The following is a 24308-nucleotide window of genomic DNA, read 5'->3' on the forward strand; positions in this document are numbered from 1 at the left end:
GGTTTGCCCAGAAAAGTTACCACTGTGACCCAAGGACTGCAGGTTCAAATCCTGGGGTCATGCTACCTGCCATCAGCAGCTGGAAGCCGAGGGAGCACAATTGCTTTCTCTGAGTGGGTAGATGGCTCGATCTCTCTCCCCACATAACTTCGGTGGGATGCTGGCCGGCAGGGGGCGGCAGCTCGACAAGTGGCGATGGACAGTTGAACGTGCTCGATACTGCAAACAGATATCAAGCCTTAAAAAAGCCATCTATGGTATGGTGTTCATATAGGGGCTTTCTCTGAACTAGCGTCAGGTTTCACACAGCAAATAAAACTGCCGTGTATCACTTCTCATAATTTCAGGCTAAGCTAAGCAGGTACAGAGAGCACAGCACAGTAAAGTCATTCAGAGTGCTGTTCTTAATGACTGGATTCATTACGATTTCATTACCAAGTTTAAGATGCTTGTATTCTGTAACTGCAACTTTTACTGAACTGTTTCCAAATTTGTAATTTTACTGGGCTTAACTTTCAGTGAAAGCCAATGGTAAGAGATTTTATCCCAAGATACAATGTGATAATTGAAAAACGGCAATGTATAATAGTAGTGATAATAACAGCAACACTCTTCCTTCTGCTAATTTTACACAATTCCTAGCTCTGAAGCTGACAGCGGGTTTATTGGATCTTCATCATTGTCAAATAAAATGTAAAGCAGAGGGAAACCATGGTTTTATTCCACATGAGTATTTGAATAAGTGGATCCTATTACTGGCTCAAGGCTGGAGTGAAGGCTAGCGGTGCTTGTAGTTAACAAAATCAGCGTTGTTTGACCTCATGCTAGCTAGTTTTTTATTCATCATTCACCATATTAACATTTTTAATCTAAATGTAACCACCCCCTGGACTTGAAGCCATGTCGGTGGTAAAATCAGCATGCAGTAAGGAGGAAGAAAATAACGATGTCTGTTTTTCTGTGAGGAAACATGATGTAAACAGAGAGGACTGCTACATTTTTTTCTGCCTAAGCACTCATGTTGCAGTGACATCTGGCAGATAATTGAAACCAAAGACAAGCACAAGCTCTGCGATGACATATAGCACACTTTTAGGGCAAGGGCTAATGGCTTTTACACCCAGTGTAGTACAGTGTCTGACAAATAGAGAGGCAGTTTTGAATTCATCAAGAGCCTGTTGAGTGCTCCCATTACTGAATCCATATTTGCTGGGACTTCTGGTGTGGTTTTAAGCTTTTGCGCTTGTCTGAAATGTTTGACCCATCCGTGGGTGTGGGATTTAGCTAATGGTTCAGCGTTTGGGATTGGTTTATTTGACTTTAATCATGGCGGGCTCTGAGTCCGGGCCTTTTCAGTGATTAATATATAGGAGTATCCTCTTTCTATCCAGCAGAAAAAGATCCATTAGAGATAGGCTATTGACTTTATTCTGGGAATAAGATAATGTGGATGGTCAAATTTTATGCCCAGCAAGGATGTTATAGCACCATTACGGATCCATCATTTGATGGGTCACTTTTCCCGTCCTTTACCATTCACTGAGGCTGAAAGTGAATCATTCTGTCTTTTAGTCTCAGCTTAAAAAATGTACATGATTCAGATGTCTACATTTCTTACATAGGAGTTTTAAAAAAATCACAATAACTATTGTATCAAAATTAACATGAACTTTACATGTCAGTGTAATATTTTGTTCGTGTAAAACCATTTGAACATTTAAATAATATAAATTGAGCACACTCAATAAAAAAAGTTTTCTTAGCGCTGTCATATTTATTATGATATGTACAGTGTTTTAATTGGTTGTCAAATTCCTCCCTTTTTTCTCCCAATGTGGTACTGCCAATTAACCCACCCATATGTAACTCCCCTTTGCACTTCGCCCAATGCTCCCGACACTAGGAGGGTAAGAACTAACGGGCAGTGGTGGCTCAGCGGTTAGAGTGCCGGGCTATCGATAACAGGGTTGTGGGGTCGATTCCAAGGCTTGGCAAGCTGCCACTGTTGGGCCCTTGAGCCCTCTCTGCTCCCCGGGTGCTGGAGTTGGCTGCCCTCCGCTCTGGGTGTGTGTGCACTCACTGCCCCTAGTTTACTAGTGTGTGTGTGTGTGTGTGTGTGTGTGTGTGTGTTCACTACCACCCAAGATGGGTTAAATGCGGAGGACACATTTCGCTGTACAGTGTACAGTGACAAATACATGCACCTTTACTTAACACGTCTCCTCCGATACATATGAAGCCAGCCACTACCTCTTTTCCAACTGCCACCAATGCTGACAGGCTCAAAGGAAAGCGCCTGGTCCCCGGCTCCACCGCACAAGCTAATAGACACCTGTGCCAGCCAACATCGCTTTAATAGTGATGAGGTGAGAGAGCTCGGCCTATTGTGCCCTCTCGGACTCTGGCCACTGATGGCAAAGCAGTACGCCTCGGGATTTGAACTCTAAGCCAAAAAAAGTAAAAGCCAGACAGTATTTTTTCTTTCATAAGATGTACGTACAAATAGGAATACAGTATATCCCATACTTCAGTTACCTTTGATGAAAGTACTTAACAATATAATTATTTTTTATATTTAATGTTAATAATTAAAGAAAACACATCAATAATAACCCTTACTGATATGAATTACGCTCTGAATGTGCATACACTTGCCCAGAAAATATTACAGTGCATCCAGAAATAAAGACAGCATGGAGCTTCATTTTCATAGTGATAGAAACATGATGGCACACAGCTTCTAAATCTGTTGGGAAGATAGAAGGGTTTATAGGTACATGAGTTAGGCTCTTCTAATGGCATTTCTTGTTCTTCTGTCCCTTTAAACAGGTACGGGGACGTTTGGCAGGGTATTTCTGGTGAAGGACAAGAAGACAAGGGGCTTCTTTGCCCTGAAAGCCATGAAGATCCCTGATGTGATCCGATTAAAGCAGGAGCAGCACGTTCATAATGAGAAGGAGGTTCTGACGGAGGTGAACCATCCCTTCCTCATCACGCTGTGAGTGGGTTCCTTCCTAAACTAGCAAACACACATCCTCTTCATTTACGCATTTGGACACAGACAACCCCAGGAAATATCTTGCATCAGATATTATATTTGTCCTGTGGGTCTGCAGGTTTTAGCCTGTAATTTTAACTTGGGTAAAGCATTTAATGAGCAGACCACAGGTAATGACCACAGGTAATGACACATCTCCTATATCTACCCCTTGTACCATCATTAACGAAATTGGCCAGGACACCCACTGGCTGAACAGCTTTGATTCAATATCGGTAATTGCTCCAGCTTTGGTTGACACATTAATAACTAGGCTTGCAGCCATTTAACAAGCAGTCCACTCCTTTAAATCACTTTGAACAGCCGTTAGAGTCTAGACTTCATTATTTGTTTATTTTATTCAATTTTCACCACTTCTCAATTAAAAACAACCCAAACTCATCATATTACAAATCCAGCTAGCTAAGAAAAATGACCACCCTTATAGTTCTTTCATACTTCATTTTAGGTGACTTCATGAGCATAAGCTCAGCGTTCACATGCATATTTTTTCTGTAATGATTGGTTACAGATTTTCTTGCCTTAATTACGACACCAATCCAGTCACTTAAGGCTTATCAGTCAATCATGATTCTTGTCCAACGTTAAGCCAACATTTTTATTAACTTTATACTTCATGTCTGAGCATAACACAGCATAGGTGCATGGGTCCAACTCCAGTATCCCATGACTGAGCACTCAGTTTTCGATCAGCAGGTGAAGGGCTAAATTAGGCACACTTGAAGTCTAGCGGAAACATGCATCTCTAGTTAGTGGAAGAGTGGGCTAAAATAGAGTGGAACTCAAGAGAGTGGTGTAATCCATGCCCGACGTGATTGGCACTGTGTGTGTGTGTGTGTGTGTGTGTGTGTGTGTGTGTATAGCACTTCATATTTTAATAATTTCCCAATAATGTAATAACACTCTGAAAGGTAATAAAATTGTGCACTTAAAAAAAGATCAAATATGTAATTAAGGCTGATAATGTAATACCTTGCCTAATGATGTAATGTGAGTCTTGATTATGAGTGTAATGCTATTTATACCAGTAATTTAATACCTTATCACATTATTCAGATATTTTTTTTCATAATGTCAGGTTGATCATTTGTAATTTCTTATTAAATTACTTTGATTTACTTTAAATTTCTTTACTTTTATTACATTTTTGACTTGAGTTAAATGCACAGTTTTATTATGTTTCTGAGTATTAGGGAATTATTGAAAAATAATTCCCTAATACTAATATTGGGAAATATATTGAAGTTTAGTGCCTTTTTCAGCAGAGGTTTACTGTTTATCCTTATAGATGCTGTAAATACTGTGCACAAAACCATTAGACGAAGACGGTTCTACTTGAATACAGTGCAGTTCTCTACCTGTATTAATAATGCATGTACCAGATGCATTAGACTGAGTGGGCAAAATCTGTGGTGAATTCTTTACCTATACATTTATCTTCTTTATTCAGAATGTTAACCTTGAAGTGAGGTACAATAAATAAACTGCCTAACAGGCTGCCACAGCTCGGTGTGTATTACCGTATGTCTAAAAGTTTGTAGACATCTGTTCATACGATGTGTTTGTCAAAGCCAAGTGATTTAATAAGGAGTTTCTGGGAACGTTTCTGTGAGAATTTGATTGCATTTAGCCACAATTAGTTCTCGATCTCAAACGCCACTCCAGCACATTGCAATGTTTTTTTGATGGCGCTCCATCTCTCCAGACAAAGTAGTTTCTGCTTTATACCACTCTAACTAACAATTACCATTGGGCCCTTAGACTAACTTCTGAACTTTCAGTGGTAGTCTATTTTTAATTCCAAGTCATTTTGGAGCGTTTCTGTTTGGTCTGTCCATCATGACCATTGACGTTGACGTAAGACAATCAAATAACTGTTGTGAGTTAAATGAAAACTGTTGAAAATAGATATATACAAGGAGTGACAGTGTGTGTTTGTTTATATAAATTATTACAGGTTACAGTAGGGGTAGCTAATAAAGTGACTATTAAGTGTATGTACTGATTTCTGGATGGTATATGACGGTTAACAAAAGATGCTGTCCGCAGGTTTTGGACTCACCATGACGAGCGCTTACTTTACATGCTGATGGACTACGTGCCGGGCGGCGAGCTCTTCAGCTACCTGCGCGGCCGCGGCCGCTTCAGTAACAGCACAGGCCTTTTCTACTCTGCAGAGATCGTGTGCGCAATCGAGTACCTGCACTCCAAAGAAATCGTCTACAGGGACCTGAAACCCGAGAACATTCTGCTGGACAGAGAAGGACACATCCGTCTCACAGACTTCGGCTTCGCTAAGAAACTCTCAGATCGGTAAGTTAACTTGGCTCTTAGAATTCCAAAGATTGTAAAGTCACTGTTAACTCTTAGACACCCTACACTTTACTTTATTCGCCTAATCATTGAATTACATCTTTTATCACAGGTTTTCATTCTGGTTCACATCTTCACTGACTTTTCCATTCCATTTGCTTTCCTTTTTAAAAGATGTCAAATCATGGAAAAAAGCTAAAAGACATTCAACAGTAACTTTTCATCCAATTCAGACCATAAACCCTCTTATACTCTCAAATACAAATGTGGTCTCAATAGAAGGTTTATTCAGCTCAAGGACATTCTGCATCTTGTGGCAGACAGCATAAAGAGCAGCTATACCACAATGAGAGCCCTGCAGTGAGAAATGTCAAACATTCATGTTCATGTTACACTGCAGTTTTTACTTCAGAAGTGTTTCCATATTTTTGACTTTTTGGGTTGTACACAAACCTACACCGCCTCTGCTGAAAGTGTTTTTTTTTTTCTTTTCCTTCTGTCAGGTAAGATTTATTACTGTTGTTATTGATAGGATTGATTAGCTGTTGCAGCTCTAGTTGAATGTAGTGAGAAGTTGTGGTCAGTCTTGCTTTCAGAACCAATGGAACAATGTCAAACTGCCGATACTAGATGAAAATAAAAACTGTAGAGTTTCGAGGTTAAATCTTCTTCAACTCCTAATTCTCTAATGGCTTGAAGGCTTTCTTGCTTGTTTCCCCAAGATATCTAAGACCACACAGCAGGTAGGGCTGTGACCATAACCGTAATACTGCAATATAGTGGTTATGTGATGCCTACCACAGTGTTGAGCTCATTACAGTCATCTGATTGACTAATCCACATGTAGTGCTGGGCTGTCTTAAGATATTACCCTACCTGTGAATATACAATATATGATGGTATCGCCAAAAGAAGACAGTATTTTGTAATTATGGCGCGTCTGATGTATCATACCTCTGTTCTGTGTGTTTCTAGTACACCAGCAAAATAACGTATTCATTCATGTGCATTTAAGTTGGCCACAGGGTGGGGGTGCGGTGGGATCACACTGATTGCTGATGTCACGCTCTGAAAACAGGCGGAAACTACAGTAGTTGAACATTTAGCAACCGATGCTTGAAATGGGAAAGCAAGCAAACCTGGATGAACCAGTTTACTAAATGTGCCTGAAAACAATGGAAAACACTCCTAAGACCATTCACTCAACGTTGTGTTGGCAGATATGAGGCTTCATCCTCTAAACGTGTGTGATTTAAGCCTCTTTTCGCTGGAATACTGTCTGTGCTATGGTGTGCTGGTCTGCTATGAGTCCAACTGTGGCAGGACCCGTCTCCTCTTGCCTTTCTGTTACTCCACCAGCAGTCGCTCAACTTTGCTTTCTCAGTTTTTTATTGTCAACGCTCCTCAGCAACAGTTCTGGGCTGTCTGATACTGGGTGGATCTGTAGCTGAGCTTGTGCTAGCTAAGCAAAGACTAGCTTAGTAAGTGGGCTACATCCAACACCATGCCAAAAAATGTCCACGTATCACACATTTTCGCTCGCTCTCTCTTAGCCAGTCGCTTGGATGGAATAAAAAAAATGCAAGCTCCCGCCTTAGAGAGGCATTTAATACGTTATTAATATACGTTATACGGGGACTATATACGTTAATGCTAACCTGCTTATCTCTCCTGATTCAGATCAGTTTAACATTTGTAATGGTCAGACTGATGGTTTATTCAGTGTCCACAATGTTCAATTAGCCTGTGACCATGTGAGCAAACTGGCATTTGAATTGTATCATTTTTTCGGTGTTAAATAACGCAGATTGTACAGAAGCCAGGGCCATCTGATCTACTCCCGCAGCTTTCACTACTCCCTGCCCCCAGTAATACCGCATAGATCGCAGGGATACTTTGAGACGGTATGACTTACTACGAAAACACTGGAGACCGCCAACCCTAGTGGCAGGGACGGCTGTGTTTTAGACATCTGCCATTCCTGTCCTTGAAGCTGACTGATAGTGTAGACAGGTATGCATGTTATTTTTCATATATAGCTTATAGCTTTGTTTCTTTTCCAGCGCAAAACAAAGAAACGCAGCATGCCTGTAAGAAGTTGCTAGTTTGAGGAATTTCAATCAAAGCACTTTAATGAATAAACAAAGAAAAGGGTACAGAGGCGCCTCAGGGCCAAACAGCCATTACCATCCCATGCTTGTAGGTGTCTTTATTAGCAGAAGATGAATAGCTATCTGCATACGCAACTACAAGTAATGAGGTTTGTGTTTTCTGTGTGTTGTGAGGCTTTCTAAGCAAATAACCGGCTCGCTTTGCCCACGGTGCATCAGCGAAGGTGGTTTTTCATTTCGAATGAGCAACACTCGGACCAATTTTCGGAGTAACCTTGGCGAAATTGAAAACCCCACCAGAAGTGGCCCCAGTTAGTATCGCTCAAGTTTTTAAAAAAAAGAAGAAGAAGAAGAAGCAGCAAGGGAGAGATGTGTGAGTGTGTGTTATCTGCAGTGCGGAGAGTACTGCAGTGTTTCGGAGCGCTCTCGTTCTCTCTCTCTCTCTCGCAAGTGCAGACGGAGCACAACCTGACCCCTGTGACATGTAAACATAATGGGCTACGATTACATTTCTCCCTCTCTCGCGCGGGCGGGCGGGGCAGAGAAATAGATCTGGAGTGGGAAGCTCTCTGATGTGCAACTGACCCACTTATATAAATGGAAAGCAATATAAAAAGAGGAAAAAATGCCTCCCAATGCAATGGGGGAAGACAACTGCCCCTGCAAGCGGGCCGTTCTGGCTTATTTACTGGAGAGAGGGGAGACGGTGGGTGGAAATGCCATGTGTCCACACTGCCACCCACTGGTCAGCACATGTAATTGCAGCTGTTCTGCTAATGCTGGTTTGGGACCAGTTTCCAGTTTCATCATCTCTGAAGGTGATGGATAAGGAAAATGAACACTGGTTCCAGCTCAGTGTTAATACTTGGGAGTCTGCACAAGAAAGGAGAAGGTTAGGAGGAGGTCCTAAGTTCCAGTTGTGCTGCTTTTGGAGTGATCTTTAAAGGATGTCCGTTGCTTGGGAGAGTAGAAAAGGCAGCGGCACGGGTCGTCTTCAATGTTCCTAAATTCAGCCATGTCACTTTTTTGCTGCGTACTCTTCCCTGGCTTCCTGTAGCTGCTGCCTGCATCAGATTCAAGAACCTTACGCTGGCCTTCAAAGCCAAGAATGGACCAGCCCCTCCGTACTTGATGGCAATGGTCAAAATACGATCTGCCCCAAGAGCCCTTCCAGCTTCAAGTTTGGCTCGGCTTGACCTTCCATTCTTTAAGATCCACGGAAGACAACAGTCCAGGCACCGAAACGCAGACTGAAAACCCACCTCTTCTGAGAGTACTAGGCGAATAGTAGAGTATTATGGTCCCCATGTTGACTTGTGTTTAGTGTCTAAGCTTAGAGATATCTTTGAATTTTAGGCCTAGCTGAGGTTAATCTTGGGTAAATAGTGAAGCACTTTGTAAGTTGCTCTGGATAAGAGCGTCGTCTAAATGCTGTAAATGTAAATGTAGCGACAGCCCTAGATGTGCCTCTATTTGTAGCCAGTTTGTGTAACAACAGTTTGTGTAACCTGGGGGTTGATGGACACCCAGGTCTTTTAGTTAATACTGGTCCCAGTTCATTGTTAACCTTAGGAGCCTACATGAGAAAGTGGAGGGTCCTAAATACTAATAAAATGTTCAATTTTTTTATCTAGCAGCTTAAGATTGGAGTGATGGAGTGATCTTGGAGTGATTCTTTACCGGATGACCACACTTAACTTTTCTCCATTTGGAGACCATTTGTCTAACCTTGGATTGATGTACACCCATGTCTGTAGTTAACATTGGTCCCAGCTAAGGCTGCACAATATAGGAAAAACTGACATTGCATTTTTTTCTATCATATATATTGTGATATAAAAAAATGAATAAGAATTTATCAGATTTCACCAGATGTCTATGATTAAATATGACATGATATTAATAATGCCCTCTATTGGAGTAAAATAAATGATATTGGGCAGTTATAATCTGCCTCTGGTTGGTAGGTCATGCAAATTAGGTTGATGCAAATTTTAATTTTTATGTCAAGAAGCAAAAAAGTTGTAGCATGACATGTTTGATATGTTGTGCAGCCCTAGCCTAATTGAATGGTCATATTTACGTCAGTGCTAATTTTCTTTCAGAATGTAATTACATTTGTCCCTCAGAAGGCACCAGCGGACATCTTTATAAGCAGCTGAATAACAGTTCAAGAAAAGACCATTTTATTAGTAATTAGGTATTTTTCCTTTCTCAAATAGACTTAGTTAACACTAAGCTAGAGTTAGCATTGTCAGTTTGTCTTGCGTTTAATTTTCATTATATGATTATCTCTACTTGCAAACTTAGTTATTTAATTGGATTTACGTTTGATTTATATTCTGCCTGGATAGCTTTCAGTTTGCCTTTCTAAGTGTTTTATATTCATCCCAATGTAAAACTATAAAGAAGGTAAATAAAAAACTTCCACAATACAATAAACACAATAATAGATATTCCACAATTCCTCAATCCTCTATTCCTCTTTTCTACTAATGAACAGTGTGATAAGTATAAGTGTGATAATGTTTTTGCACGAGGAAGTAAATGAACCTTCTAGAATGACCAAAAAACTTCCACAGTGCAGGCTAGAAAAAGTAAGTGACCACTTTAAATGAATAACCTGTAGATCCTCTTTAGCAGCAATCAGCTCCACCAAATGTTTCCTCAAGCTGCAAATAAGATTTGCTCAGTTTTGAGGGGAAGTTGAGGGGACTTTTCATCCCTGCAAGTTTAATTTCCAGGATTTCGATAGGGTCTCAATAGGTCAGTCGTCACAGATTATCTATATTAGGCTTTCAAAATAAGCGAAATGTAAGATTTTTTTGTGGACCTGGACTAAGGAGGGTTAAGAGGTGCTGTCCACCACACCTGTTCAGACTGGACGAGTTGTTATTTCTCAAGTGCACCGGTACTGCCTGGCTTGTGCAGATGAGGGCTCATTAGTCTGAGACGACAGGTGATGGATTGCAGGTTCCTCGTCGTATTTTTTAGTCATGGAGAAAGGCCCAGCGGGTGGAAGCGAGGGTTGTGTGTCAGACGGGCTGATCCGAAGCACTCCACTGATGATGGGGTTGATAAATAAGTGTTTCCTTCACCTTCCCCATCACCTTCATCATTGCGAGAGGAGTTCCGAACCAGCTGCTGTCGGCAACGGCCTGTAATTACTGAACGCTTGCGATGGGGATTTAGATTTGGAGAAAGTATTGTTTTTGTGTTGCGACCGGGAGCTGGGATAGTAGTAATAAAGCCTGTCAGATGAGAAGTTCACATGGGGTTATTTCACAAGCAGAGAGCTGGATGACTTCTAGCATCCATATCATGGAAAGCAATATTTTCCTTACATCAAACTCAAAACAAAAAGTATCATGTAGGTATCATTTAAATGACAAAAACTTACATCACATGTCCAAATGTTTTTGGACACCCCTTCTAATAAAAGCACTTGGATACTATTTTTGACACAGATGTCTAGTCCATGGAGAGAAGTACTGCCAATAGAATAGAACTCTAGAGCAGATGAACATGAACCTTTTGGCATCATGCCTAATGCTAGGTGTGGGCTAGAGGGGTGTATAGCCCCCAGCATTAAGCTCTGGAGCATTGGAACTGGGTTATCTGGTTAGTGCTCAATTCAATACTTTTGGGATGAGTTGAGGTGATGATCATCCAACATTTTGACCTTTCACTTTAGTGACATTTGCTCTTGTCACTAAATGCAATCAAATCTTCTTTCCTGGACAGTTGAGATACTTATTGCAACAAAAAGCAACAAATGCAAGATTGTTTTATACCTCTGATTTCAGAAGTAACAAGCAGAACAAGCAGGTCCCAGTACTTTTGTTTGTATAGTGTACAGGACATTTTGTTCCCCAGTGCATCTATACTAAAGGGCACAAACCAGCATGCCATGAATGCATTTGCATATAATTGTCAGATTAGCCTATTGCTGTTTAGCTGTTAAGTTTGATTACTGTTGAAATGATGAGTGTTGTTACTGCAGACAGGTTATTGAATTTGCTGAACTTTGAACTAAAGGTGCCTAAATATTTGAATGCCACTGTACACAAATTTTCAACAATTCAATTCAAAGAGGCTAAAGGTCATATCAGTTTTAATTTGAATGCACTGCATGAAGAGTTTGTCATGGTTATATTGCTTATTTTGTTTTATTTTACATTTAACATTTAGCAGACGCTCTTACATCCAGAGCATTTAGCAGACGCTCTTACATCCAGAGCAACTTACAGAAGTGCTTTGCTATGTACCCAAGAAAAACCTCAGCTAGTTTGAATAGGCTAAAAATTGTGTGTGTGTATGTACACTGCTCAAAAAAATAAAGGGAACACTTAAACAACACAATATGACTCCAAGTAAATCAAACTTCTGTGAAATCAAACTGTCCACTTAGGAAGCAACACTGATTGACAATCAATTTCACATGCTTTTGTGCAAATGGAATAGACAACAGGTGGAAATTATTGGCAATTAAAGGAGTGGTTCTGCAGGTGGGGACCACAGACCACTTCTCAGTACCTATGCTTTCACTGAGCACATGTGACAGACGTGATCGAGTCTGGAGACGCCGTGGAGAGCGATCTGCTGCCTGCAACATCCTTCAGCATGACCGGTTTGGCAGTGGGTCAGTAATGGTGTGTGGTGGCATATCATGTGCTCGCCAGAGGTAGCCTGACTGCCATTAGGTACCGAGATGAGATCCTCAGACCCCTTGTGAGACCATATGCATTCAGGTACATGTAAAACCAGCTCTACTGCCTCTTTTCCAATTGCTATTAACGTGACATTGCCAGGCAGCCAACACGCTTGGAGGAAAGCGCTGGGTCTCCAGCTCCACCGCACCAGCTAACAGACTGTTCAGGACGACATTGCTTAAGAGTGATGAGAGAAGAGAGTGCCATCTATTCACCCCAACTGTGCTCTCTCAGACTCCGGCCATGGATGGTAAAGCGACATAGCTCTCGGGATTTAAACTCGCAACCCTCCTGGCCCTGGCCTTAGGCAGCTGAGCCACTCAGAGCCCATTAGTTGCTGTCACTTTGTCAACTTTGTGCCTTTGTTTTTCACTTTATGACGTGATTGGAATGGGATTGTGTCAAAATTTTATGAACAAATCAACAGAAATGCTCCATATTTACTTCCTTTAAATGTTAAAAGGGTTGTAAAGTTGCCATTCTGAAGATATGAGGTTTTTGTGTGACAGCGGTGATATGTTTCTCTTGTACTATTTAGATATCTTTCTTTCTCCATTTTTGTTTGTACCTAATTTACTCTGAAAGTGACAGGGTGAAAGTATCTTCTTTTACCCAGAGTGCAGCTTCCTACATTTGGGTCATAATAATAGCACCCTTCAAAAATGTCTGCCGAGGAGAATGCAACTTTGAACATCTTGATAAGGAGTGCAGCAATAACAGCTCACTGGAAAAACAACACCAAAGCTATTACTCTGGAGTCATCACCAGGACATGGCTGACTAATCCAGCCTGTTACAAAGAACAGAAATAAAAGTAGCAGATTGATCCAAGAGTGTGTGATGGAGAGAGAGCGAGAGAGAAAGAGGAGAGAGCAAATCTTTCCCAGCAGACCATTCCTCTGAACGCCAAATTACTGTCACCACAGCAACTACGCGAGTGCTCCTTTTAGCGAAGGCTAGCATCTCTGCTGTCTGCGTCTGGACACTCCCACAGCTAAGAGAACAAAACACAGCCCTAAAAGAAAAGTGAGAGCACCAAGACATTAGGCTAATGTAGCTAACAAGCAATGGACACATATAGTTAGCATTTTGGCCCACCAGTTAGCATTTTGCAAATAACCCAATTTAAAAAAGACTTTCCGAGGGGATTTCGAATACTGAACAGCATACGCATGACTAGAAATGGACACCAAAAACTGTGGGTCCTGACCCACTGATTGGTCACAATGTGGGGAAAGCATGCCGTGCAGTTATTGAGCGTCACGAGAACCATGGGTGCGTCCCAATTGTGGACTAATTACTAAGGATAAAGTATGTAGTATAGATAAAAGTGTCCAAGTTTGAGTAGACTCAAATATCTAAGCTATGTACTCAGAACCGGTCTGTTTTAGGGCGTGGTTATGATGGGCACTATTATCCCACAGTCAAATGCAAAACGGAAAGGGAGGAGCTACTCATGTTACTGCTACTGGAACAGTTATTACAAGAAATGACGGATAACGATGCAAGTGTAGCTGCAACAGCGGCTGGTGAACTTGCAGTTACGTATGTTGGTATAGCAACAATTTATTACTTCCTATTTGTAGAAAACTGGTCTATAGATTACTATTAAGATTGGTATATATAGTAGGGTTGGGCGATATGGTAAAAATAATATATCATGATATTTAAAGACTTTTTCATGATGCACAATATTTATCACAATACATGTAATCACAGACTAAAAATATCAGTAGTGTTCACATACTCTCCCGTTACAGTGATTTTTATTCAATATCTGCTGCACTTTATCTAATTAAACCAGTCTAATCACACTGTTAGTAATGAAACCTGCAGCTGATCAGTATTTATTAAGCATTAACAGTATCCTCCATATGCTTAGAAAAGCTTATTGTTATCATGATAACAAATTTTATCACAATACAATAAAATATTGTCATATTGCCCAGCTCTAGTATATAGTATTAACCTATCAGCATTAGTATGTAGTACACCGTTGGGATGCAGCCCATGACTTTTTAGGTGTGTGGTTGTCACAAGAGAAGGAGTATTATGTAAGAAATGCATATTCCTCATCACAGCAACAAAATGAATGATGATAATAATACAATATTGTCATATTTCCCACTCCTTTTTCTCAGTCTCAAAGATTTTACTACATTGTTCACTGCTATTAAGCTAGCTACCATTTAAAACATTACCAAATGCTCAGAATATGCTCCTAACTAGCCTACAAAGCTAGCTAATAATCCAGGCATATTTATAGAGAGTTCTAATCCTCTACATATTTATCCAACAAAATATAAATAACATTTATTTATGTGTTTATATTCAGAAGCGATGAGCTGTTCATATCTGTTCTCTCAAACTGTCTAAGGCTCACTGTTGCTTCAGCTGCTTGCTCCTGTAACCCAAAAGATGATGTCTCAATCAATATGAATGATCAATAGGTTGAAAATCTATCTACAGTAGCGACCATGTCACAACCATATGCTTACATATGCTGTTTATAAACCGTAAACAAAGCATGAAGGATCTTGTTTTTGAAATGGAATGGCAATAGCCGCAGTGTGTTTCTCAGCATCTCAGAATCCCAGCAAGCTCGGCTATATCACAAGGCCGGTCATCTGATCTCTGCACGGGCCTCCAGACACGCCGATCGACCTGCCTTCAGACTTCGCAAGCTAGTGGAGCGCTATCGCTTTACCTAACCCTGTTTTGCGGCCCCCTCATGTAACTAGAGGCACTTGACTTTGTCTCTATAGCTGGGCATGTGCTATATGTGTAACATAAGGTGGCTGGAGGCAGGGTGGAAATGCGAAGCTTCTTTTACTTTGGATTTTACTTTATTTTTATCCATATGTTGCATTTGATTATTTTAAATATTAGTCCTTTTGTTGGCTGTTCATTATTAGTCACAGTAATAAAAGCAGCAGTTATCATTATGGGCATTGGGACATGCTAATTGATTGCTATTTCAGTTCCAACTGTTTTAAAGGTATTATCATATACAGCTGTTTGGGGGCCTCTGGCTAAATTGCATAAGTGGTTTATTTTTATAGCAAAAAGAAAGGGTTACCTTCTGATGGCTCATAATGTTTGTGCAAGCAATGCTGCACAGTAGAATAGTGCACCACTCCTGTTCCAGCTAAGCCTTCCTGCAGATGTTTTGCTTGCTGGGTAAGATATTTCAATACTGGGTTTACTTCCACACTCTAAGGCAAAGACAGCCAAGCAGGGCACTGCCAGGTTGCATTGCCATGTGCACACTCTGCAAATCCTGTCAAAGAACCAGTTCAACTAGTCGACTGGTGCACTGCAAGCTTGAAGCTGATTCCCAATGGCACTTCTTGACCTGCCTTACCAGTCCTAATGACCTAGTTAAGGCCTAGGAAATCAAGTTCTGAAACTTGAAACAGCTTAAAGGGTATCTAAACTTTTCATTTTTTATTTATGTATGCAGACTTTTTATGTGACTTAAGTATAACTGCATTCAAATTGGCAGGGCTACACAAACATTTGCATGACACTGAAACAGCCTTGTACACAAGAGGCAGTATTTTGATAATGTAACTTTCTTGGAGCCATCAGGCTTGACGATCCAACACCGATAGCTGGGAGGGTGATCGGTAGTGGGGCGCAGGAGCTATCACCTTGTTTTTGTGCTTTGGTGGAATTACAGCCTCCTCCACTGTCACTCAAACTGACAGGATCGTGTGATGGGGCTTTGTGAGAGCACTCGTGTGGATGTAAACAGTAATTAAGCTGTTCAGGCTGAGTCAAGCTGGTAAGTTATCTGCAGGCTTCAGCTCAGCCGAAATGTGGACATGATAAGAGCATGTGGGAGCGCAATCGAGAAGCTTGTGGGTTCAAGCTGCATTTGAGATGTCTGGAAATGCGTATGGACGCATGGCAAAGTTTTCATCTGTGAAGGGAGGATGTCTCCCACCCAATACCTGTCATTGCTCTCCACATCTTATTTCAGGGTGTTTTACACCTCAATTACTTCTGCCCTACAATCTACAGACGAATTTCCCCACCGAAAAGATTAAAGCAATACCAAAGCATTTTTTCCTCCCTAATCACTTTGTGCTACCTTTGTGCTGTAATGCAGACATCCACAGACATCTCAACACACCTGCTGGTGCCTATAGTGATCAGGCCTGAGTCTTTGAAAGCTCAGGCCGCACGCTGGTAACGCATTTCTACAAACGTGTCCCTTTGGAAAACTAGGAACTTGGATTCAGTTGTTTGGATCCATATTTAGCACAGTTTAGCTGACAAATAGCTTTTACTGAGTAATTGATGACACTCTCTTTCTGACCCCTCTCTCCCCTCTCTCCAGGACGTGGACTCTTTGCGGCACTCCTGAGTACCTTGCACCAGAGGTCATCCAGAGTAAAGGCCATGGTCGGGCGGTGGACTGGTGGGCTCTGGGTGTCCTGATCTTTGAGATGCTTGCTGGGTAAGACATTTCAGTACTGGGTTTCCACACATTAAGACAAAGACAGTTAAGCTGGGCACTAAGTTTTATTGTCAATTGGCATTTGGGATTCTCCTCTGTAAGTCCCTTCAAAGAACCCGTTCAACAAGTAGACTAGCGGATTGTCCTTAGCGGAACCTGAAGCAGGGTGCCAGCGACGGGTGCTGGACGTCAGGGAGGACGGGGCTTTAGCTTTAGATCTCCAGGTTGCTCAGACTCTGAGAGAAAGTGGAGCCATGTTAGCCTTGTGATTGATCAGGGCTATGCTGACATAAACCTGAGGGAACCAGAAGATATTCATAAGACACACTCTGTAGATTTACACTGGGGGCCCTGAGGAGCCAGATTCACTTAATTAGAAAGAAAACTTTAAAAGGTTCTTTAGGCACCTGCATCTGTATTAAGGACCTTTTGAAGGACCTTTACTTTTAAGAGCGTAGGTTAGAGCTTGATGCAGCAGGAAAGCTTGAGCTTTGCTGCTGTGGTGGTGCTTTGTCTACCTCCTCCGCTCAATTCACGCAACCGTCCACATCCAAGTGGCACTGAAAAAGGATGAACTGGCAGTGTTTCAGCACTAGAGGGCAGCACTTGGCTGGAACTGGTCAGACTGGAAGTCGGTTGACACATTAGTCCAGGTTCATGTTAGGACTGCACAATGTATTGTTTAGTCACTATATTACAGTACAGCCTTATTCATGTCATTTGAGTGGTTAATTGGGATGATTATAACATATTGTATCTCATACATATCAAAGGAATAAACTTACAGTTGTTATTGTTGTAAATAAATGGAATAATATACACATATCTACTCTATTGTCCACATTTTGACAAAGTATTAGCCTGCCTCCAGTTTTGCCTGGTTGTAATAGTTGCTCATCTTGATTTTGTTGTTGTTGTTGTTGCTAATGTTGTTGTTGATGTTGTTTTTTTATTTTTTTTAACTTGACCCCTAAATACACCCATAACCATCCACAGGGAATATTGATCCCCACCGTGCAAGCTTTCACAACACAAACCTTTCATTTCTGATTGTTCAGCTGGCTAGCCCAGCAGTGCTAGTGCTTTTCTCTGTTTGGAGAAGCTTCAATATGCCATTATGAAGACAAATTACCCGACTGTTATACCGTTGCTCAAAAGGACTACACTTTTCTTGAGATGGTAATAATTCGTTGAGAAAACACAGCCATATCCTGTGTCCAAAAATATATCAGCCTGGCAAATCACAGCAGATGATTTTAAATCTGAAGTTTTTGTAAGCTGAAGATAACTGTCCATCAAGGCTGTAGAATCAATTGTATAAACAAAATAATGTGCTGTGATTTCTGAGGAAGCCATTGGAAGCCTTGATACTAGTGGCACATTGCTTATTATGTGAGGGGAAACTGTGTGTAACTACGTAATGCTGCTCACATCCTTCTGATATATAATAATATCTTAGTATCATAGCAAAGCATAACAAAACAATGAGTTTCTCAAGCTAAGGTTTCTGAAGCAACACTGGAATGACTGCTTGTGCCACTGTTTATTCGTCATTGATAACCTCATACTGCTGTGATCTACGTGGCTAAATTGTTCATTTACTTCTCTCCTGACGTCCACAGAATACACAGAGCAGAGATTCAATTAAAAGATGAAGAGTATTACATAGGGAGAGCAAGATGCAGTCCACATTCGACTTGCTGTTCTTATAGGACAGGATGAGCAAGGCAGTAAACATTTATTATTTCCAGATAAGGAGCATTTTCAGTATGGATTAATCTGATGATTATTTTCTTCCATTCATCCATTGATTGTTTTTTTTTTATTATTATTATTATTATCATGAAAATTGGTGGGATTGTTTTGCGTTTTGAATTTGGTTGCTTTTTTCTGTACCAGTATTAAGCAACTGTACACGGTATGATAATTAATGTTAATACCATGGTATACCTAAAATGGATGAATGGATGGATGAGTAGATGTATAGAGGGATAGATAGGTAGATAGATGGATAAATGGATGATGGATGCATAAATAGATGGGTAGACGGATGGATGGATGGATAGATAGATAATAGGTAGACGGATGGATGGATGGATAGATAATGGGTAGACAGATGGATGGATGTATAGATAATGGGTAGACAGATGGATGGATAGATAGATAATGGGTAGACAGATGGATGGATAGATAGATAATAGGTAGACGGATGGATGGATGGATAGATAGATAATGGGTAGACAGATGGATGGATGGATAGATAATGGGTAGACAGATGGATGGATAGATAGATAATGGGTAGACAGATGGATGGATGGATAGATAATGGGTAGGCAGATGGATGGATGGATGGATAGATAATGGGTAGACAGATGGATTGATGGATAGATAATGGGTAGACAGATGGATGGATAGATAGATAGATAGATAGATAGATAGATAGATAGATAGATAGATAATAGGTAGACGGATGGATGGATGTATAGATAATGGGTAGACAGATGGATGGATAGATAGATAATGGGTAGACAGATGGATGGATGGATAGATAATGGGTAGACAGATGGATGGATGGCTAGATAATGGGTAGACAGATGGATTGATGGATAGATAATGGGTAGACAGATGGATGGATGGATAGATAATGGGTAGACAGATGGATGGATGGATAGATAGATAATGGATAGACAGATGGATGGATGTATAGATAATGGGTAGACAGATGGATGGATAGATAGATAATGGATAGACAGATGGATGGATGGATAGATAATGGGTAGACAGATGGATGGATGGATAGATAGATAATGGATAGACAGATGGATGGATGGATAGATAGATAATGGGTAGACAGATGGATGGATGGATAGATAATGGATAGACAGATGGATGGATGGATAGATAGATAATGGGTAGACGGATGGATGGATGGATAGATAGATAATGGGTAGACAGATGGATGGATGGATAGATGATGGGTAGACAGATGGATGGATGGATGAATGGATAGATAGAAAGATAATGGGTAGACAGATGGATAGATAGACGGATGGATGGATAGATAATGGGTAGACAGATGGATGGATGGATAGATAGATAATGGGTAGACAGATGGATGGATAGATAGATAATGGGTAGACAGATGGATGGATGGATGGATAGATAGATAATAGGTAGACAGATGGATGGATAGATAGATAATGGGTAGACAGATGGATGGATGGATAGATAATGGGTAGACAGATGGATGGATGGATAGATAGATAATGGGTAGACAGATGGATGGATAGATAGATAATGGGTAGACAGATGGATGGATGGATAGATAGAGAATAGGTAGATGGATGGATGGATGGATAGATAGATAATAGGTAGACGGATGGATGGATGGATAGATAGATAATGGGTAGACAGATGGATGGATGGATAGATAATGGGTAGACAGATGGATGGATGTATAGATAATGGGTAGACAGATGGATGGATGGATAGATAATGGGTAGACAGATGGATGGATGGATAGATAGAGAATAGGTAGATGGATGGATGGATGATAGATAGATAATAGGTAGACGGATGGATGGATGGATAGATAGATAATGGGTAGACAGATGGATGGATGGATAGATAATGGGTAGACAGATGGATGGATGGATAGATAATGGGTAGACAGATGGATGGATGGATAGATAATGGGTAGACGGATGGATGGATAGATAGATAATGGGTAGACAGATGGATGGATAGATAGATAATGGGTAGACAGATGGATGGATGGATAGATAGATAATGGGTAGACAGATGGATGGATAGATAGATAATGGGTAGACAGATGGATGGATAGATAATGGGTAGACAGATGGATGGATAGATAGATAATGGGTAGACAGATGGATGGATGGATAGATAATGGGTAGACAGATGGATGGATGTATAGATAATGGGTAGACAGATGGATGGATGTATAGATAATGGGTAGACAGATGGATGGATGGATAGATAATGGGTAGACAGATGGATGGATGTATAGATAATGGGTAGACAGATGGATGGATAGATAGATAATGGGTAGACAGATGGATGGATAGATAGATAATGGGTAGACGGATGGATGGATGGATAGATAGATAATAGGTAGACGGATGGATGGATGGATAGATGATGGGTAGACAGATGGATGGATGGATGAATGGATAGATAGAAAGATAATGGGTAGACAGATGGATAGATAGACTGATGGATGGATGGATAGATAGATAATGGGTAGACAGATGGATGGATGGATGGATGGATAGATAATAGGTAGACGGATGGATGGATGGATAGATGATGGGTAGACAGATGGATGGATGGATGGATGAATGGATAGATAGAAAGATAATGGGTAGACTGATGGATGGATGGATAGATGATGGATAGACTGATGGATGATAGACCGATGGTTGGATAGATGGTTGGATAGACTCCTGGACAAATGGATAACTAGATGGATAGATAGATAAATAGATGTAGAAACGGGAACAGCAGTGGCAGCTAAAAAAAAAAAAAGAAAGAAACTATATGACATTTAACAAAAGTAATGGAATGTATAATAAAAATATGAACCTCTAAATTGACTTTGTGAGAAGTTTGGTTTGGTTTGAAATGCTTCATAAACCGTCAATTTCTCTTCTCCTACTTCAGTGAGCTGCAAGTGAGAAATAATTAATATGGGGTTACTTCCATGCTTTTGTCCTCGCCAACAACGGTGACTGTGAGTTATTTTCTGTTACTAGAACAAGCTTTTGACCATTTGTTTATTGATTTATATGAAATATCCACACAATATCGACGAACAGCTATTGTTTTGAAAAAGCATTAATCTGCCTAACATCTGTTTTAAGTTTTGAGTGGTTTAGTTTTGAGTTGTTTCTAACACCGATCACATGTCTTTACAGCAGTAGCTTCAGATTCTCATTTGTATCCCCTACCTGCCCTGTTTCTGCTCTAAATGTACCATACAGCTTCTCATAGACGGCTGCGTAGTGGAAAATGTGACCCACCCTGGCTCTTCACCGCTTTAGAAGTGTTCAGTTCTAAAAGAGAGAGAGAGGGGGACCCACTCTTGGCCTTCTGCTTTTTTCCAGTCCTTTAGAACACACACACATGCTGCTTCCCCTTTTTTCTCCTTGCCTACACACACACACACACACACACACACACACACTCTCGCACACACTATAGGCTTCTTCAAGCCTCTGTGGCTTATAGAGCTCCAGTGTCCCTTGCCTGCTTTTTCAAAGGCCCTGCATAGCAATGTAGCTTTGTGGGGAAAACAGTAGCACGTCCTGAGTGATAAATTACACTACAGTACACTTTCCTGAGTTCATGAAGGATCTCATCAGTACTTCTAGAACAACTGCAAATGCAGACAAAAAATACTAGTGTATAGTAACTGCATAAGAACATAGTCATATTACCTCTTATTACTGGCTGATATCTAACCAGCTACTTTCTTCTTTTCTTACAGTACCATTACTAGAATTTGAGTGTCTATTCAAGCCTAATAGCGATATTATGACTAAAAAACTATGTTTTAAATGAGCTATTTTTAAATTAATATCTAAAGCATTTAAAAGCATCAAACTACTTGAACTCTTACTATCCCACAGAAGAATAACACAGCTTACATTACGCGCACAGTGTGAGTATGCGCTGTTGCAGGCTAGGTTTGTTACAGGGTTGAATCGAATTCAGTCTTGTTTCCCCTCTATAACCACACTGCTGCAGTTTACTTGAATGTCTAAAAATACATTCACCTGCAAAACACCTGTACAACTGACAAGGTCTTGCACGCCAACCGTGATGTTCTATTTTTCAGTCATAGTTGTCTCACTTGTGTCTCAGCCTGGCGAGATCCACTGTAAACCAACAGGACTGTTAATCAGAAGTTGATCAGTCTTCGTCATGCACAAAGCTCCAGAAAGAGCTCACAATCCAAGCTGGAGAGAAAGCGCTTATGAAGTTTACTCTCCTGAATAAGGTGGTAGGACAGCATCCAAATACCAAGTACCATGAAACATCTTAATTTTCCTGCCTGCTTTCTTGGTTTTGCCTGATCTATTGCTCATGGCCTCAGTAAATATTGGCAAGTTTTAGAAGATTGTGGATCAACAGAGCAGAAGTTTAATTCAACTTTTGGGACACAACTAGAGCTGGGCAATATGATATTTTATATTTTTTTTTACAATGTGCTTTCTTAAACATATAGAGGATAATGTTACTGCTTAATAAACACTGATCAACTGCAAGTTTCATTATCAACAGTGTAATTAGACTGGCTTAATTAGATAAAGAGCAGCACATTCGCTACTGATGTATTTAGTCTTTCATTACATGTATCATGATAAATATTGTGTATTGTAAAAGGTCTTATCGTGATATAGTATTTTCACCATTTTGCCCAGCTACTTAATGTCTCGGTTGTTATGTGAGAACCTCTACAAAATCTTATTGTACTTTTTTTTTTTTGGGGGGGGGGGGTGGCTGGTAAAAATTGGGTCCAAATATTGTTTATTTCCCCCAGGGTTCGGTATGTATTGGCCTTTAAATATTAAATAGCTTTTTAGCATTTAATAAAAATAGCTTTTTCTTCAGACATTAACCAAAACATTGGGCCTCCACCAACTGTTCTTAATATCCATGAATATTCTGACATTCACCAGTGTTTTCTTATTTGGGATTTGTTCAATTGATGAGGAGAGTGGGATCCTTAATTATAAGAGCTGAGCTGTGAGCTATGAACAATTCTGTGGTTTAAAAACACATCATGAATCTTATGTAGACTTTTGGTTAGAACTTTTTTCAAGAACTACTTTAGTTTGTTAGGAAGATATTGGAGAATGAGGCCTATTTTTTTGTCTGTTCCAGCTATTCCAAACTACCTCACAAAACTGAGTATCACACAATTCAGGCTGTGTGCTGTGAAAAGGCTTTTAGATGCCATGATGCTAACCTCTTGCACATCACCCACCACCCTTAACAAAAATCCTCCAGAAGGTCACATGTGAGGGCAGAGGGCATGTGAGCAAACTTATTGCCATCTGTTCATGTGTGTATGTATGTCAGTGACTTCCACGCAGGATCATAGCCAGGACCAGAGCTAATGTATTCCCCCCACTGTAAGAGCGGATGGGCATTGCTTCCTCTTTGAACTCTGAAGGAAATTGAATTCTCCAGACCAAGGCTTCACTATGGAAAAATCCACTGATTAGCTCCAGAATACCTCTATGTCGAGTCTGCGTCTGAGTTAGCTCTGTCCAGGCCAGCCTCCAGAATGTCAACCAGTGCTCTGTTCTTTACGACCATCCAGCATCTGGGTTCTAAAGAGTGGGGTGATAATGAGCATGACGTAAGACTTGTTCAGAAATGTAGTACTGTATGAGATATGACTTGTCAGTAAAGGCTTGGTGCTAAGAGTTTGCTTTGATATGGTACTGCAGTCCATTACAGGCTATGTGATGTGGTCATTAAATGTGCTGAACGTTTTGGGTATTGCAGTGACTGTGAAATAGTTTTGTAGTGTTGAAGTCCAGTCTTAAGACTGAATGGTCTCGGCCGAGTCTCAGCTTTATTTTGACTTGGTCTTGTCTCATTCCTGAGGTAAGGAGG

General features: G+C 40.6%; 1 protein-coding gene across 1 annotated transcript in view; it reads left to right on the top strand.

Annotated features, from left to right (window-relative positions):
* prkx (protein kinase X-linked) overlaps positions 1-24308 on the top strand; it is a 57059-nt gene that overhangs the window by 15913 nt on the left and 16838 nt on the right. The window contains exons 2-4 of the mRNA XM_072657353.1: positions 2830-2998; positions 5108-5371; positions 16539-16658. Of these exons, the coding sequence (XP_072513454.1) occupies positions 2830-2998; positions 5108-5371; positions 16539-16658 (553 nt within the window). The remainder of the gene's footprint in view (positions 1-2829; positions 2999-5107; positions 5372-16538; positions 16659-24308) is intronic.

Source organism: Salminus brasiliensis, chromosome 15 (assembly GCF_030463535.1).
Source record: "Salminus brasiliensis chromosome 15, fSalBra1.hap2, whole genome shotgun sequence".
Taxonomy (NCBI): Eukaryota; Metazoa; Chordata; class Actinopteri; order Characiformes; family Bryconidae; genus Salminus; species Salminus brasiliensis.